Source organism: Dendrobates tinctorius, unplaced genomic scaffold (genome assembly GCF_039654945.1).
Source record: "Dendrobates tinctorius isolate UK_male_01 unplaced genomic scaffold, ASM3965494v1 ptg000539l, whole genome shotgun sequence".
NCBI classification, from domain to species: domain Eukaryota; kingdom Metazoa; phylum Chordata; class Amphibia; order Anura; family Dendrobatidae; genus Dendrobates; species Dendrobates tinctorius.
In genome coordinates this window covers 1-16,549 of record NW_027362198.1, presented here as the reverse complement: position 1 = coordinate 16,549, position 16,549 = coordinate 1, and the positions used below count along the sequence as shown (strand labels likewise).

The 16,549-nt window shown below is 45.7% G+C and overlaps 1 protein-coding gene across 1 annotated transcript in view; it reads left to right on the top strand.

The window, feature by feature from the left end:
* The window catches only part of LOC141078356 (uncharacterized), a 30,845-nt gene extending 20,035 nt beyond the window's left edge, over positions 1-10,810 (top strand). The window contains exons 2-3 of the mRNA XM_073565100.1: positions 6,641-9,923; positions 10,011-10,810. Of these exons, the coding sequence (XP_073421201.1) occupies positions 6,641-8,176 (1,536 nt within the window). The 3' untranslated portion in view covers positions 8,177-9,923; positions 10,011-10,810. The remainder of the gene's footprint in view (positions 1-6,640; positions 9,924-10,010) is intronic.
* Positions 10,811-16,549: the final 5,739 nt, after the last annotated feature.

The following is a 16,549-nucleotide window of genomic DNA, read 5'->3' as shown; positions in this document are numbered from 1 at the left end:
TCCTCGGCGGGTGCGTCTCCACTCTATGGGCGGGCGCGCGCTCTCCTCCACCTGAGGACGCGCGTCTCCTCCTCCAACTGGAGGTCATGACCCGGAAGCCCTCCCACTTCCTATATCAGGCCGCCTCCTCCTGCGGGCGATGCCTGACTATCACTAGATCCTGCTAGTGACTCTGGCCCGCTCTCCTTGTGCTTCCCAGCTCCCTGTCTGCGTTTACTCATTCCTCCTTGTTCTCTCTCCTAGGTTCTGTGTCTCCAGGCCTTGCCCGTCACTCCTGTGTCTCCAAGCCGTGCCGTCACTCCTGTGTCTCCAAGCCGTGCCGTCTGTCCAGTGCATCCCGTCCGGATCTACTTGTCTGTCCGCTTATACTTTCCCTGGGTACCAGCTGCCGTGGTGATAGTTACCCGCGGGCTTGCCCCATACACTCCCTGTCTAGGGGGTGGTCCACCTGGTCAGCTCGCCCTCGGGAGGTTCGTTGCCACGGTCTAGTGGGTCCACCCCAGGAGTATCTTACATTAGGTACATCAGGGACTCTCCAAACGTGACATGGCGTCCGATCTGAATTCCAGACAATTTTGCATTGAAAAAGTCAAATGGCGCTCCTTCCATTCTGAGCTCTGCCATGCGCCGAAACAGTCGTTCCCCCCCACATATCAGGTATCAGCGTACTCAGGACAAATTGCACAATAACTTTTGCAGTCCAACTTCTCCTGTTATCCTTGGTAAAATAAAAAAATTGAACCTGAAGTACTTTTTTTGTGAAAAAAAGTTAGATGTTCATTTTTTTTTAAATATTCAAAAAAATTCCTGTGACGCACCTAAAGGGTTAATAAACTTCTTGAATGTGGTTTTGAGCACCTTAAGGGGTGCAGTTTTTAGAATGGTGTCACTTTGGGGTATTTTCTATCATATAGACCCCTCAAAGTGGCTTCAAATGTGATGTGGTCCGTAAAAATAAAATGGTGTTGTAAAAATGAGAAATCGCTGGTCAACTTTTAACCCTTATAACTTCCTAACAAAAAAAAATTTTGGTTCCAAAATTGTGCTGATGTAAAGTAAACATGTGGGAAATGTTAGTTATCAAGTTTTTTGTGTGCCGTATCTCTGTGATTTAAGGGCATAAAAATTCAAAGTTGGAAAATTGCGAAATTTTCAACATTTTCTCCAAATTTCCGTTTTTCTCACAAACGCAAGTTATATGAATGAAATGTTACCAGTAACATGAAGTACAATATGTCACGAGAAAACATTGTCAGAGTCACCGAGATCCATGGAAGCGTTCCAGAGTTATGACCTCATAAAGGTACAGTGGTCAGAATTGTAAAAATTGGCCCGGTCATGAACGTGCAAACCACCCTTGGGGGTGAAGGGGTTAAAAAAGACATCAACAAACTGGAGCAAGTTCAGAAAAGAGCGACCAGAATGGTGACCGGTCTGCAAACCCTGTCTTATGAGGAAAGGTTGCAGGATTTGGGATTGTTTAGTTTGCAAAAGAGAAGACTGAGAGGAGACTTAATAGCTTTCTACAAATATCTAAAGGGCTGTCACATTGTAGAATAAATCAACTTTATTCTCATTTGCACAAGGAAAGACTAGAAGCAATGGGATGAAACCGAATGGGAGGAGACACAGATTAGATATTAGAAAAAACTTTTTGACAGAGTGATCAATGAGTGGAATAAGCTGCCACGAGAAGTGGTGAGTTCGCCTTCAATGGAAGTCTTCAAACAGAGGCTGGACAGACATCTGACTGGGATGATTTAGCGAATCTTGCTTTGAGCAGGGGGTTGGACCAGATGGCCCGGGAGGTCCCTTCCAACTCTACGATTCTGTGATTCTATGAACCAAGGATCCCTGCTCCTGATGTGTTTTCTGGGGATCGGTCTAAATTTTTGAATTTTAAGAATAATTGTAAATTATTTCTTGCCTAAGCCTGACTCATCGGGGAACTCTGCGCAACAGGTTAAAATTGTCATCTCTTTGCTGCCCGGCGATCCCCAGGATTGGGCGTTTTCTCTGACACCCGGAGATCCTATTCTAACTAATGTGGACGCATTTTTTCAAGCCTTGGGGTTGTTGTATGATGAACCTAATGCCGTTGATCAAGCTGAGAGAGCCCCATTGGCATTGAACCAGGGTCAGGATCCTGCAGAGTTATACTGTCAGAAATTCAGAAAGTGGGCGGTCCTTACTACATGGAATTATAGTGCATTGGCAGCTCTCTTTCGGAAGGGTTTGTCTGAGACTTTAAAAGATACTATGGTGGGATTTCCTGTTCCCTCAGGTCTTGACGATTCTTTGTCATTAGCCATTCAAGATGATCGGCGTTTACGTAAACGTAAAACTACACGGGAGGCGCTGCCACCTGTTGAACAGATGTCTGAACCCATACAATGTGATAGAGTTTTGTCTAGAGCGCAACGTCAGGAGTTCAGAAGGCGTAATAAGCTGTGTTTTTTCTGTGGAGACGCCTCATGTTATTTCTGTCTGCCCTAAACGAGAGAAACGTTTTGCCCACATTTCCTGTGGGTGGTGTACAACCTAAGTTTCTTTTGGCAATTACTCTGATCTGCTCCTTATCCACATTTTCCGCTAAGGCTTTTGTGGACTCAGGAGCTGCTCTGAATCTGATGGACTTGGATTTTGCTAAACGTTGTGGTTTTCCTATGACACCTCTGCGGACGCCTATTCCTTTGAGGGGTATTGATGCTACTCCTTTGGCGAAGAATAAACCTCAGTTTTGGATCCAGGTGGTAATGCGGATCGCCCCAGACCACCAAGAAAGTTGCAGATTTTTGGTGTTGCATAATTTGCATGATACCATTGTTCTGGGGTTTCCCTGGTTGCAAATCCATAATCCAGTTTTGGATTAGAAATCTGTGTCTGTGGTGAGTTGGGGTTGTCGGTGTGCCCTTAGTGATGCTCCTGTTTTCTCCACCTCTCCCCAGTCGCATGATGTTCCTGACTATTTGGCTGATTTTTATGATGTATTTAGTGAGAATAAGTCTGCGTCTTTTCCTCCTCATAGGAGTTATGACTGTGCAATTGAGTTGATGCCCGGGTGTAAATTCCCCAAGGGTCGACTTTTCAATTTATCTGTAACCGAACACGAGGCTATGTGATCCTATATTAAGGAGGCGTTGGAGAAGGGTCATATTAGACCATCCTCTTCACTTTTAGGTGCTGGTTTTTTTTTTTGTGGCCAAGAAAGATGGTTCATTAAGACCGTGTATTGATTATCGTTCCCTCAACAAAATTACTGTTAAATATCAGTATCCGTTACCCCTGATTTCTGATCTATTCTCTAGAGTTAAAGGTGCTTGCTGGTTTACCAAGCTTGACCTCAGGGGGGCGTATAATCTTATTCGCATCAAGCACGAGGATGAATGGAGGACGGCATTTAATACTCCGGAGGGACATTTTGAGTACCTGGTGATGCCTTTTGGGCTCACTAATGCCCCTTCTGTCTTCCAATCCTTCATGAACGATATATTCCGGGACTTTGTGGATAAGTTTCTGATCATCTATTTGGATGATATTCTGATCTTTTCTAGTGATTGGGATTCTCGTGGAACACGTCCGGACTGTGTTCCGGTTTTTGAGGGAGAATTCCTTGTATGTTAAGGGATCGAAGTGCCATTTTGGTGTACAGAGGATTTCATTTTTGCGATTTATTTTGTCTCCGTCAACTATTGAAATGGACCCAGCCAAGATACAGGCCATTTATGATTGGGTTCAGCCCACTTCTTTGAAGGCCCTCCAGAAGTTTTTGGGTTTTGCTAATTTTTATCGTAAATTTATAGCTAATTTTTCTGGTATTGCTAAACCACTGACTGATTTGACTAAGAAGGGTGCTGATGTGCTCAATTTGGTCTTCAGAGGCTGTTTCGGCCTTTCAGGAGCTGAAGCGGAGGTTCACTTCTGCTCCGGTTTTGCGGCAACCTGATGCTTCGCTTCCTTTTCAGGTGGAGGTGGACGCTTCAGAGATTGGTGCAGGAGCTGTTTTGTCCCAAAAAGATCCGGTGACGTCTAAAATGAATCCCTGTGCCTTCTTTTCCCGAAAGTTCTCCCCATCTGAACGCAACTATGATGTGGGGAATCGGGAATTGTCAGCCATGAAATGGGCATTTGCGGAGTGGAGACATTGGTTGGAGGGAGCTAGACATCAAGTTGTGGTCCTCACTGACCACAAGAATTTGATTTACCTTGAGTCGGCCAAACGTTTGAATCCTAGACAGGCTAGATGGGCCTTGTTTTTTACGCGTTTTGATTTTGTGGGCTCCTTTCTTCCGGGCACTACGAATGTTAAGGCTGATGCCCTCTCTAGGAGTTTCTTTGCTGATTCTCCTATTGTGACCAAGCCTACTACCATCCTAGGTGAGGGGGTAGTTCTTTCTGCCATCTCGCCCGATTTGAGACGTGCTCTGGAAGAATTCCAGGAGGACAAACCTGAGCATTGTCCTATGGGAAAATTGTATGTTCCTGACCAGTGGAGGAAGAGAGTGATGTCTGAAGTTCATTGCTCCGCATTGGCTGGTCATCCGGGTATTTTTGGTACCAGAGATTTGGTGAGTCGGTCTTTTTGGTGGCCCGCCTTATCTCGTGATGTCAGGAATTTTGTGCAGTCCTGTGGAACTCGTTCCCGGTCTAAACCCTGTTCTCACTCTAGTGGGTTGTTGATGCCTTTGCCGGTGCCTAAGAGGCCATGGACCCATATTTCAATGGATTTTATTTCTGATCTTCTTGTCTCTCAGAGAATGACTGTTATCTGGGTGATTTGTGATAGATTCTCTAAGATGGTCCATCTTGTACCACTCCCAAAGTTGACATCTTCCTCAGAGTTGGTACCCTTGTTTTTACAACAGGTGGTTCGGTTGCATGGGATTCCTGAGAACATTGTATCGGACAGAGGAGTTCAGTTTGTTTCCCGATTCTGGAGAGCCTTTTGTTCCAAGCTGGGAATTCAGTTGTCCTTCTCCTCTGCGTTTCAAGCTCAGACCAATGGACAGACGGAGAGAACAAACCAGACTTTGGAGTCCTATTTGAGATGTTTTATATCTGCTGATCAGGATGATTGGGTTTCATTTTTGCCCTTGGCTGAATTCGCTTTAAATAATAGAGCTAGTTCTGCCACCTTGATGTCGCCCTTTTTCTGTAACTTTGGGTTTCATCCTCAATTTTCTTCAGGGCAAGTGGAATCTTCAGCCTGCCCAGGTGCTGACACTGTGGTGGAGAGAATTCCGCAGATTTGGGACCATGTAGTGGATAAGTTGTCTCTCTCCCAGGAAAAGGCCCAGCGGTTTTCTAACCGGCATAGGACCATTGGTCCCCAGTTTAAAGTGGGTGATATGGTTTGGTTGTCATCAAAGAATATCTCTATGAAGGTGGCTTCTCCAAAGTTCAAGCCAAGATTTATTGTCCCTTACAAGATTTTGGAGATTCTTAATCCGGTTTCTTTTCGATTGGCTCTTCCTGTTATGTTTAAGATCCATAACGTGTTTCATAAGTCGCTGTTGAAGAGATATGTTGAGCCAGTAGTTCCTATGGCGGCACCTCCTGACCCTATATTGGTTGAAGGTAATGTGGAATATGAGGTAGAGAAAATACTGGATTCTCGTCTGGCTTGACGGAGACTCCAGTATTTGGTCAAGTGGAAGGCTTATGGCCAGGAGGACAATTCTTGGGTCTCTGCCTCTGATATTCATGCCGATAGATTGGTTCGTGCTTTTCATCGGGCCCATCCTGATCGGCCCGGTGGCGTGGATGAGGGTTCGGTGACCCCTCCTCAAGGGGGGGTACTGTTGTGAGCTCATTTTCGGGTTTGCCTCTGGCTTCTGGTGAGGGTTATGGAGCTGTCTGTGCTGACAGAGGAGTAGTGAGTTCTCTCTGGACTCCCTCTGTTGGTGAAGGGAGGTAATGAAGCTGATCTAAATGTCAGAGACCGGCTACCTGAGGAAGAGGACTGCGATTGGACATCAGGAGTTTCTGATTGGAGTTAAGGCAGCCGACTCCCTAGTTTCTTGCTGGTGATTTTTCCTGACTGTGGCTCCTGGTTTCCAGTTTGGTTCCTGCCTTCCTAAAGCTAATTTTTCTCTGCTATTGTTCATATGAGTTTTTGTCTGGTTTACTTAGTTTTTGTGTTCAGCCAGCCCTGGCTGGGACTGGGCTGAATCCCCATTTTTGTCTCTGATCAGTTGATCTCTTTTGCTCTGTCTTCAGAATATACCTGAGTGCTGATATAGTGATATGAAGTCTAGCGACTTGAGGGCCTTTTTCTATCAGACGTGTTGGACATTTTTTTTTGGCAGGGTTTTTTGCATGATTGCAGACAGCAGCTTTTCTTTCCTGTCCTTTCTAGTTAGCGAGGGCCCCATCGTTTTCTCAGCCTATCTTTCTATCTGTGTCTGTGTTTTCATCTTGTTTCGCCGACAATACATGTTGGGGGCCGTCTATTGCTTTGGGGTCTGCTCTGGGGCAGTTTAGATTTTCCCTTTCTTTCTTTAGGCTTATTTAGTTCTCCGGCCGTGATGAGGCGTCTAGGACCACCGTAGGCACGCTCCACGGCTACTGCTAGTTGTGTGGATAGGATCAGGGGTCTGCAATCCGCTAGTTACCAACCTCTCCGGTTTTCTGGGCTTAGCTTGCTTTTTGTTTTTTCGGTGACTCATTCATAACAGTAGGCGTTGTAGTAGGTGGTGCTGTAGTTGGTGGTGTAGTAGGTCCTGTAGGTGGTGTGGTGGGTGGTGCTGTAGTTGGTGGTGTAGTAGGTGCAGTAGGTGGTGTAGTAGGCGTTGCTGTAGGTCCTGTAGGTGGTGTAGTGGGTGGTGCAGTAGGTGGTGCTGTAGTAGGTTCTGTAGGTGGTGTAGGTGGTGCTGTAGTTGGTGGTGTAGTAGGTGGTGCTGTAGTTGGTGGTGCTGTAGTTGGTGGTGTAGTAGGTGGTGCTGTAGTAGGTCCTGTAGGTGGTGTAGTGGGTGGTGCTGTAGTTGGTGGTGTAGTAGGCATTGTAGTGGGCGGTGGTGTAGTAGGCGTTGTAGTAGGTGGTGGTGTAGTAGGCGTTGTAGTAGGTGGTGCTGTAGTTGGTGGTGTAGTAGGTCCTGTAGGTGGTGTAGTGGGCGGTGCAGTAGGTGGTGATGTAGTTGGTGGTGTAGTAGGTGCAGTAGGTGGTGTAGTAGGCGTTGCTGTAGGTCCTGTGGGTGGTGTAGTGGGTGGTGCAGTAGGTGGTGCTGTACTTGGTGGTGTAGTAGGTTCAGTAGGTGGTGCTGTAGTAGGTGGTGCTGTAGTTGGTGATGTAGTAGGCGTTGTAGTGGGCGGTGGTGCTGTAGTTGGTGGTGTAGTAGGTCCTGTAGGTGGTGCTGTAGTTGGTGTAGTAGGTGCAGTAGGTGGTGTAGTAGACGTTGTAGTAGGTGGTGCTGTAGTTGATGGTGTAGTAGGTGCAGTAGGTGGTGTAGTGGGCGGTGCTGTAGTTGGTGGTGTAGTAGGTGCAGTAGGTGGTGTAGTAGGCGTTGCTGTAGGTGGTGTAGTGGGTGGTGCAGTAGGTGGTGCTGTAGTTGGTGGTGTAGTAGGTGCAGTAGTTGGTGGTGTAGTAGGCGTTGTAGTAGGTGGTGTAGGTGCAGTAGGTGGTGCTGTAGTAGGTGGTGCTGTAGTAGGTGGTGCTGTAGTTGGTGGTGTAGTAGGTGGTGCTGTAGTAGGTCCTGTAGGTGGTGCAGTAGGTGGTGCTGTAGTAGGTCCTGTAGGTGGTGTAGTAGGCGTTGTAGTAGGTGGTGTAGGTGCAGTAGGTGATGCTGTAGTTGGTGGTGTAGTAGGCATTGTAGTGGGCGGTGCTGTAGTTGGTGGTGCTGTAGTAGGTGGTGCTGTAGTTGGTGGTGTAGTAGGTGGTGCTGTAGTAGGTGCAGTAGGTGATGCTGTAGTTGGTGGTGTAGTAGGCATTGTAGTGGGCGGTGCTGTAGTAGGTGGTGCTGTAGTAGGTGGTGCTGTAGTTGGTGGTGTAGTAGGTGGTGCTGTAGTAGGTCCTGTAGGTGGTGCTGTTGTTGGTGCTGTAGTAGGTCCTGTAGGTGGTGTAGTAGGCGTTGTAGTAGGTGGTGTAGGTGCAGTAGGTGATGCTGTAGTTGGTGGTGTAGTAGGCATTGTAGTGGGCGGTGCTGTAGTTGGTGGTGCTGTTGTAGTAGTGTTAGGTTGAACAATAAATAATGTTCCTTAGTTGCCTGCTCCTGGCCCAATGGGTATTGATCAGTGCGCACTAAAAGAAATCACACCACACAATTGGATGTAACCTCTCTTGATCAATGTATGGCACAGCTCCAAGAGAGAGCAAGAGAAAAAGAGAGATCTTTATTGATTCAAACAGGTTTTTATGTCCCTTGTGAAGGGGCTCGGTTAACTCTAAAATGGGAGTGTCCAGATGTATTCCATTGGTTAGTGGGTTGGGCAGTGAGCTGGTCTGGGCGGATCCATGAGGTCATCACAGTGGGCGTCGTCTTGGGTGGATCCATGGAGCACAGGGTGGTTTGGCCAAACATGAAATTCCAGTTCTAAGAGCACATGGTATGAGGTGCTGGCAGCCTTCTTTAGTGTCACACTTTGATCTGAAAAAGCTCATGTAAGGTGAAATAATACACGAGGTTAATTAAGTATTTGATCTAAAGGCTGTCCTCAACAGTAGGTCCTGTAGGTGGTGTAGTGGGCGGTGCAGTAGGTGGTGCTGTAGTTGGTGGTGTAGTAGGTGTAGGTGGTGCTGTAGTAGGTGTAGCTATAGTAGGCTCCCACACCATGAGACAGGTAATAATACACTCGCACTCCGCTTAAGGAGAAACTTTGATGACTAACATAGTGAAAAGTTTTGGCCCCATCCGGCCTTCATCAGTCACTAGCAGCCCTCGTCGGCTCGCCCTTCGCGGCCCTCGGTGCGGCACATTCCCATGTTTGCATTGCACCCAATGTGGCCATGGACTCGGATTGGATAAGCTCTATCGGCCTTCTGTAAAGTTGAGAAGTCGTTCCCCTGTGATCCATCCAGTGTGATCTACCTGATATAATGTCCCTGTGGTTCCTCTTATGGGGGAGAGAGCGCCCAGCCAATCACAGATCCCATTCCGAAACACAAATCTACAATCCGGGGCAATAATGTCCCGTTCCCAATCCCCTATCACTTTATCAGCCATAATCCTAAGATCTCCCAGCTCCGATTCCAAGTAATAGAGCAGGTCCCGCTCCCCGGACGTGGGGCAGGTCGCATCAGACAGCGGGAGGCCTCCAGGATCCACAGAGCAGGTGCTCTCCACCCAGGGGTCTCAGTTGGGATCTTTCATCCTGAGATCCCTGTGTGCTCGCTCCTGTGATATCCAGTGTGCTCTCCTGATGTGTTGCCTCCGCACTGTTATTGAGACCCCACCTTTCAGTATCCAATCATTGGCCTGGATGGTGGACCGGATTTGGTGACCGTTCACATTATGTATTTAGTTCTGCTCCGTTATATACATTGAATGTCACTAATACTCTTATCTTCCTTTTCTAGAGTCGGTTATACTGATCCCTCCTGACTCCGCCTCTCTTTTTGGATCCTCACAGAACCTCTTTTCTACCATCACCGCTCTCTTTACTTATAGTTAGCCCAGATAAGCTCCTGAAATCCGGATCTCCTCAGTGGGACGCATCATCATGGCCGCTGGAAAGCTTCACCACAGCCGCGCACTTCGTGCTGACGTCACATCCTCCTATCTCGCTCACTGGTACGCAGGAGATAGAGGCTTGACACGCACCGCCGGGTGCTTCCTGGCCCGTCACCTCCGCCCTCTCTCACACCGATAGGCTGCATGGCCTCTGGCTATTCCCGCCCACTGGACTCTTATATTCCTCCTAACGCCCCATAAGGGTACAGACAAGCGGTGGACACCGCGTCTCTCCCCAGGCACGTGCATGTACTCTCGGTAAGTTCCACGCTCCACTATTTGGCTTTAAGCCTATTGTTACGTATATTAACTGTACGCCTAATGACCATCTGTCTACCCCATCAGGACTCCGGACCACTGGGGTTTTCTCAGTACCTCCCCTCTTTCTACAGCTCTGATAATACCGGTAGGCATCCACCTATGATTCACTTTCCACATCCCCACGGCTTGTGGCATCAAGGTGATTTTACTGATCTATTTTGAAACCGCCTATACACTTAGGATTCCCACCAATCCACGTCACTCTTCAGTCTGGTACGTTCCTGTTCTTTTCACCTCTTGGGTGTACTTTATTATTCAATATTCATCTCTATTTAGTGTCATGACAATCAATGTAGATTCCCCCTCCGGCTCATTGAGTCACCATACCAATATGACCTGGAGCAATACCTATTATTGGACATACTTTATCCTCCCATTATGAATGTAATAATGGTATTGGTTTAATTGGATTTATTTTTTGTTTCTTTTATGTAGTAATTGATGAAGGCCGAATGTGGCCGAAACGTTTTACTTTTGGCTTCATTAAAAAAAGTCATCAAAGCTTATCCTTAAGCTGAGTGCCTAGTTTATTATTATCAGGAAGGGGTTAATGGTGCGGATGTCACAGGTCAGGCGTTAAGGGGTTAATGGCGGAGACACCACCGGTCAGACGGGCAGGGGTTAATGGCGCAGACAGCACCGGTCAGACGGGAAGGGGTTAATGGCGGAGACGCCACTGGTCAGACGGGAAGGGGTTAATGGTGGAGACGCCACCGGTCAGTCGGGAAGGGGTTAAGGTACTTTCACACCATTTTTTTTTTTTGCCATCAGTCACAATCCGTTGGTTAGCGGATCCGTCGCATCATTTTCTCATCCGTTTCTTCCATTTTTCGACGGATCCGTTTTTTAAAAGCCGACATTTCAGTGCGCTGTACAGGAAAATCACACTGACCTGAATCGAAAGAATAGATATAGACACATAGAATATATATATATATATATATATATATATACAGTACAGACCGAAAGTTTGGACACACCTTCTCATTCAAAGCGTTTTCTTTATTTTCATGACTATGAAGATTGTAGATTCACTCTGAAGGCATCAAAACTATGAATTACCACATGTGGAATTATATCATTAAAGTGTGAAACAACTGAGAATATGTCTTATATTCTAGGTTCTTCACAGTAGCCACCTTTTGCTTTGATTACTGCTTTGCACACTCTTGGCATTCTCTTGATGAGCTTCAAGAGGTAGTCACCGGAAATGGTCTTCTAACAGTCTTGAAGGAGTTCCCAGAGATGCTTAGCACTTGTTGGCCCTTTTCCCTTCACTCTGCGGTCCAGCTCACACCAAACCATCTCGATTGGGTTCAGGTCTGGTGACTGTGGAGGCCAGGTCATCTGGCGTAGCACCTCATCACTCTCCTTCTGGGTCAGATAGCCCTTACACAGCCTGGAGGTGTGTTTGGGGTCATTGTCCTGTTGAAAAATAAATGATGGTCCAACTAAACACAAACCGGATGGAATAGCATGCCGCTGCAAGATGCTGTGGTAGCCATGCTGGCTCAGTATGCCTTCAATTTTGAATAAATCCCCAACAGTGTCACCAGCAAAGCCCCCCCACACCATCACACCTCCTCCTCCATGCTTCACGGTGGGAACCAGGCATGTAGAGTCCATCCGTTCACCTTTACTGCGTCGCACAAAGACACGGTGGTTGGAACCAAAGATCTCAAATTTCGACTCCTCAGACCAAAGCACAGATTTCCACTGGTCTAATGTCCATTCCTTGTGTTCTCTAGCCCAAACAAGTCTCTTCTGCTTGTGGCCTGTCCTTAGCAGTGGTTTCCTAGCAGCTATTTTACCATGAAGGCCTGCTGCACAAAGTCTCCTCTTAACAGTTGTTGTAGAGATGTGTCTGCTGCTAGAACTCTGTGTGGCATTGACCTGGTCTCTAATCTGAGCTGCTGTTAACCTGCGATTTCTGAGGCTGGTGACTCGGATGCACTTATCCTCCGCAGCAGAGCTGACTCTTGGTCTTCCTTTCCTGGGGCGGTCCTCATGTGAGCCAGTTTCTTTGTAGCACTTGATGGTTTTTGCCAATGCACTTGGGGACACTTTCAAAGTTTTCCCAATTTTTCGGACTGACTTCTTTTATAGCGTTTTTCTTGCCATAATACAAATTCTAACAGTCTATTCAGTAGGACTATCACCTGTGTATCCACCAGACTTCTGCACAACACAACTGATGGTCCCAACCCCATTTATAAGGCAAGAAATCCCACTTATTAAACCTGACAGGGGACACCTGTGACGTGAAAACCATTTCCGGTGACTACCTCTTGAAGCTCATCAAGAGAATGCCAAGAGTGTGCAAAGCAGAAATCAAAGCAAAAGGTGGCTACTGTGAAGAACCTAGAATATAAGACATATTTTCAGTTGTTTCACACTTTTTTGGTAATTATATAATTCCACATGTGGTAATTCATAGTTTTGATGCCTTCAGAGTGAATCTACAATCTTCATAGTCATGAAAATAAAGAAAACTCTTTGAATGAGAAGGTGTGTCCAAACTTTTGGTCTGTACTGTATATACACATGTCACTGAGACACACACACACGCATATATATATATATATTTCATACTATTCTACATTGCAGAATAGCCGCTAAGACAATTGTCAGGTTCTGTAGAATACAATATACAAAACCCAACATGAAATGACATAGTTTACAGTAACCCATGTGATATCAAACCGATTTATATACAGTGTGTCAGTGTTTAATCAATTTAGTACTTTGTGTTAGGAACATTTGGAACTCTAGGGGTTAAATTTCAGGCTATAATCGTGGAACATTGTGATGTCTCCTCTGTATAATATAACTGATATCTGGGGAGCGGTGATGTCTCCTCTGTATAATATAACTGATATCTGGGGAGCGGTGATGTCTCCTCTGTATAATATAACTGATATCTGGGGAGCGGTGATGTCTCCTCTGTATAATATAACTGATATCTGGAGAGCGGTGATGTCTCCTCTGTATAATATAACTGATATCTGGGGAGCGGCGATGTCTCCTCTGTATAATATAACTGATATCTGGGGAGCGGTGATGTCTCCTCTGTATAACATAACTGATATCTGGGGAGCGGTGATGTCTCCTCTGTATAATATAACTGATATCTGGAGAGCGGCGATGTCTCCTCTGTATAATATAACTGATATCTGGGGAGCGGTGATGTCTCCTCTGTATAATATAACTGATATCTGGGGAGCGGTGATGTCTCCTCTGTATAATATAACTGATATCTGGGGAGCGGTGATGTCTCCTCTGTATAATATAACTGATATCTGGGGAGCGGTGATGTCTCCTCTGTATAATATAACTGATATCTGGGGAGCGGTGATGTCTCCTCTGTATAATATAACTGATATCTGGGGAGCGGTGATGTCTCCTCTGTATAATATAACTGATATCTGGGGAGCGGTGATGTCTCCTCTGTATAATATAACTGATATCTGGGGAGCGGCGATGTCTCCTCTGTATAATATAACTGATATCTGGGGAGCGGTGATGTCACCTCTGTATAATATAACTGATATCTGGGGAGCGGCGATGTCTCCTCTGTATAATATAACTGATATCTGGGAAGCGGTGATGTCTCCTCTGTATAATATAACTGATATCTGGGGAGCGGCGATGTCTCCTCTGTATAATATAACTGATATCTGGGGAGCGGTGATGTCTCCTCTGTATAATATAACTGATATCTGGGGAGCGGTGATGTCTCCTCTGTATAATATAACTGATATCTGGGGAGCGGCGATGTCTCCTCTGTATAATATAACTGATATCTGGGGAGCGGTGATGTCTCCTCTGTATAATATAACTGATATCTGGGGAGCGGTGATGTCTCCTCTGTATAATATAACTGATATCTGGGGAGCGGTGATGTCTCCTCTGTATAATATAACTGATATCTGGAGAGCGGTGATGTCTCCTCTGTATAATATAACTGATATCTGGGGAGCGGTGATGTCTCCTCTGTATAATATAACTGATATCTGGGGAGCGGTGATGTCTCCTCTGTATAATATAACTGATATCTGGAGAGCGGTGATGTCTCCTCTGTATAATATAACTGATATCTGGGGAGCGGTGATGTCTCCTCTGTATAATATAACTGATATCTGGGGAGCGGTGATGTCTCCTCTGTATAATATAACTGATATCTGGGGAGCGGCGATGTCTCCTCTGTATAATATAACTGATATCTGGAGAGCGGCGATGTCTCCTCTGTATAATATAACTGATATCTGGGGAGCGGTGATGTCTCCTCTGTATAATATAACTGATATCTGGGGAGCGGCGATGTCTCCTCTGTATAATATAACTGATATCTGGGGAGCGGCGATGTCTCCTCTGTATAATATAACTGATATCTGGGGAGCGGTGATGTCTCCTCTGTATAATATAACTGATATCTGGGGAGCGGCGATGTCTCCTCTGTATAATATAACTGATATCTGGGGAGCGGGATGTCACCTCTGTATAATATAACTGATATCTGGAGAGCGGTGATGTCTCCTCTGTATAATATAACTGATATCTGGGGAGCGGTGATGTCACCTCTGTATAATATAACTGATATCTGGAGAGCGGCGATGTCACCTCTGTATAATATAACTGATATCTGGGGAGCGGTGATTTCTCCTCTGTATAATATAACTGATATCTGGGGAGCGGTGATGTCTCCTCTGTATAATATAACTGATATCTGGGGAGCGGTGATGTCTCCTCTGTATAATATAACTGATATCTGGGGAGCGGTGATGTCACCTCTGTATAATATAACTGATATCTGGGGAGCGGTGATGTCTCCTCTGTATAATATAACTGATATCTGGGGAGCGGTGATTTCTCCTCTGTATAATATAACTGATATCTGGGGAGCGGTGATGTCTCCTCTGTATAATATAACTGATATCTGGGGAGCGGTGATGTCTCCTCTGTATAATATAACTGATATCTGGGGAGCGGCGATGTCTCCTCTGTATAATATAACTGATATCTGGAGAGCGGTGATGTCACCTCTGTATAATATAACTGATATCTGGGGAGCGGTGATGTCTCCTCTGTATAATATAACTGATATCTGGGGAGCGGTGATGTCTCCTCTGTATAATATAACTGATATCTGGGGAGCGGTGATGTCTCCTCTGTATAATATAACTGATATCTGGGGAGCGGTGATGTCTCCTCTGTATAATATAACTGATATCTGGGGAGCGGTGATGTCTCCTCTGTATAATATAACTGATATCTGGGGAGCGGTGATGTCTCCTCTGTATAATATAACTGATATCTGGGGAGCGGTGATGTCTCCTCTGTATAATATAACTGATATCTGGGGAGCGGTGATGTCTCCTCTGTATAATATAACTGATATCTGGGGAGCGGTGATGTCTCCTCTGTATAATATAACTGATATCTGGGGAGCGGTGATGTCTCCTCTGTATAATATAACTGATATCTGGGGAGCGGTGATGTCTCCTCTGTATAATATAACTGATATCTGGAGAGCGGTGATGTCACCTCTGTATAATATAACTGATATCTGGAGAGCGGCGATGTCTCCTCTGTATAATATAACTAATATCTGGGGAGCGGTGATGTCTCCTCTGTATAATATAACTGATATCTGGGGAGCGGTGATGTCTCCTCTGTATAATATAACTGATATCTGGGGAGCGGTGATGTCTCCTCTGTATAATATAGCTGATATCTGGGGAGCGGTGATGTCTCCTCTGTATAATATAACTGATATCTGGGGAGCGGCGATGTCTCCTCTGTATAATATAACTGATATCTGGGGAGCGGGGATGTCTCCTCTGTATAATATAACTGATATCTGGGGAGCGGCGATGTCTCCTCTGTATAATATAACTGATATCTGGGGAGCGGTGATGTCACCTCTGTATAATATAACTGATATCTGGGGAGCGGTGATGTCTCCTCTGTATAATATAACTGATATCTGGGGAGCGGCGATGTCTCCTCTGTATAATATAACTGATATCTGGGGAGCGGTGATGTCTCCTCTGTATAATATAACTGATATCTGGGAGCGGCGATGTCTCCTCTGTATAATATAACTGATATCTGGAGAGCGGTGATGTCTCCTCTGTATAATATAACTGATATCTGGAGAGCGGTGATGTCTCCTCTGTATAATATAACTGATATCTGGGGAGCGGTGATGTCTCCTCTGTATAATATAACTGATATCTGGAGAGCGGTGATGTCTCCTCTGTATAATATAACTGATATCTGGAGAGCGGTGATGTCTCCTCTGTATAATATAACTGATATCTGGGGAGCGGCGATGTCTCCTCTGTATAATATAACTGATATCTGGGGAGCGGTGATGTCTCCTCTGTATAATATAACTGATATCTGGAGAGCGGTGATGTCTCCTCTGTATAATATAACTGATATCTGGAGAGCGGTGATGTCTCCTCTGTATAATATAACTGATATCTGGAGAGCGGTGATGTCTCCTCTGTATAATATAACTGATATCTGGGGAGCGGCGATGTCTCCTCTGTATAATA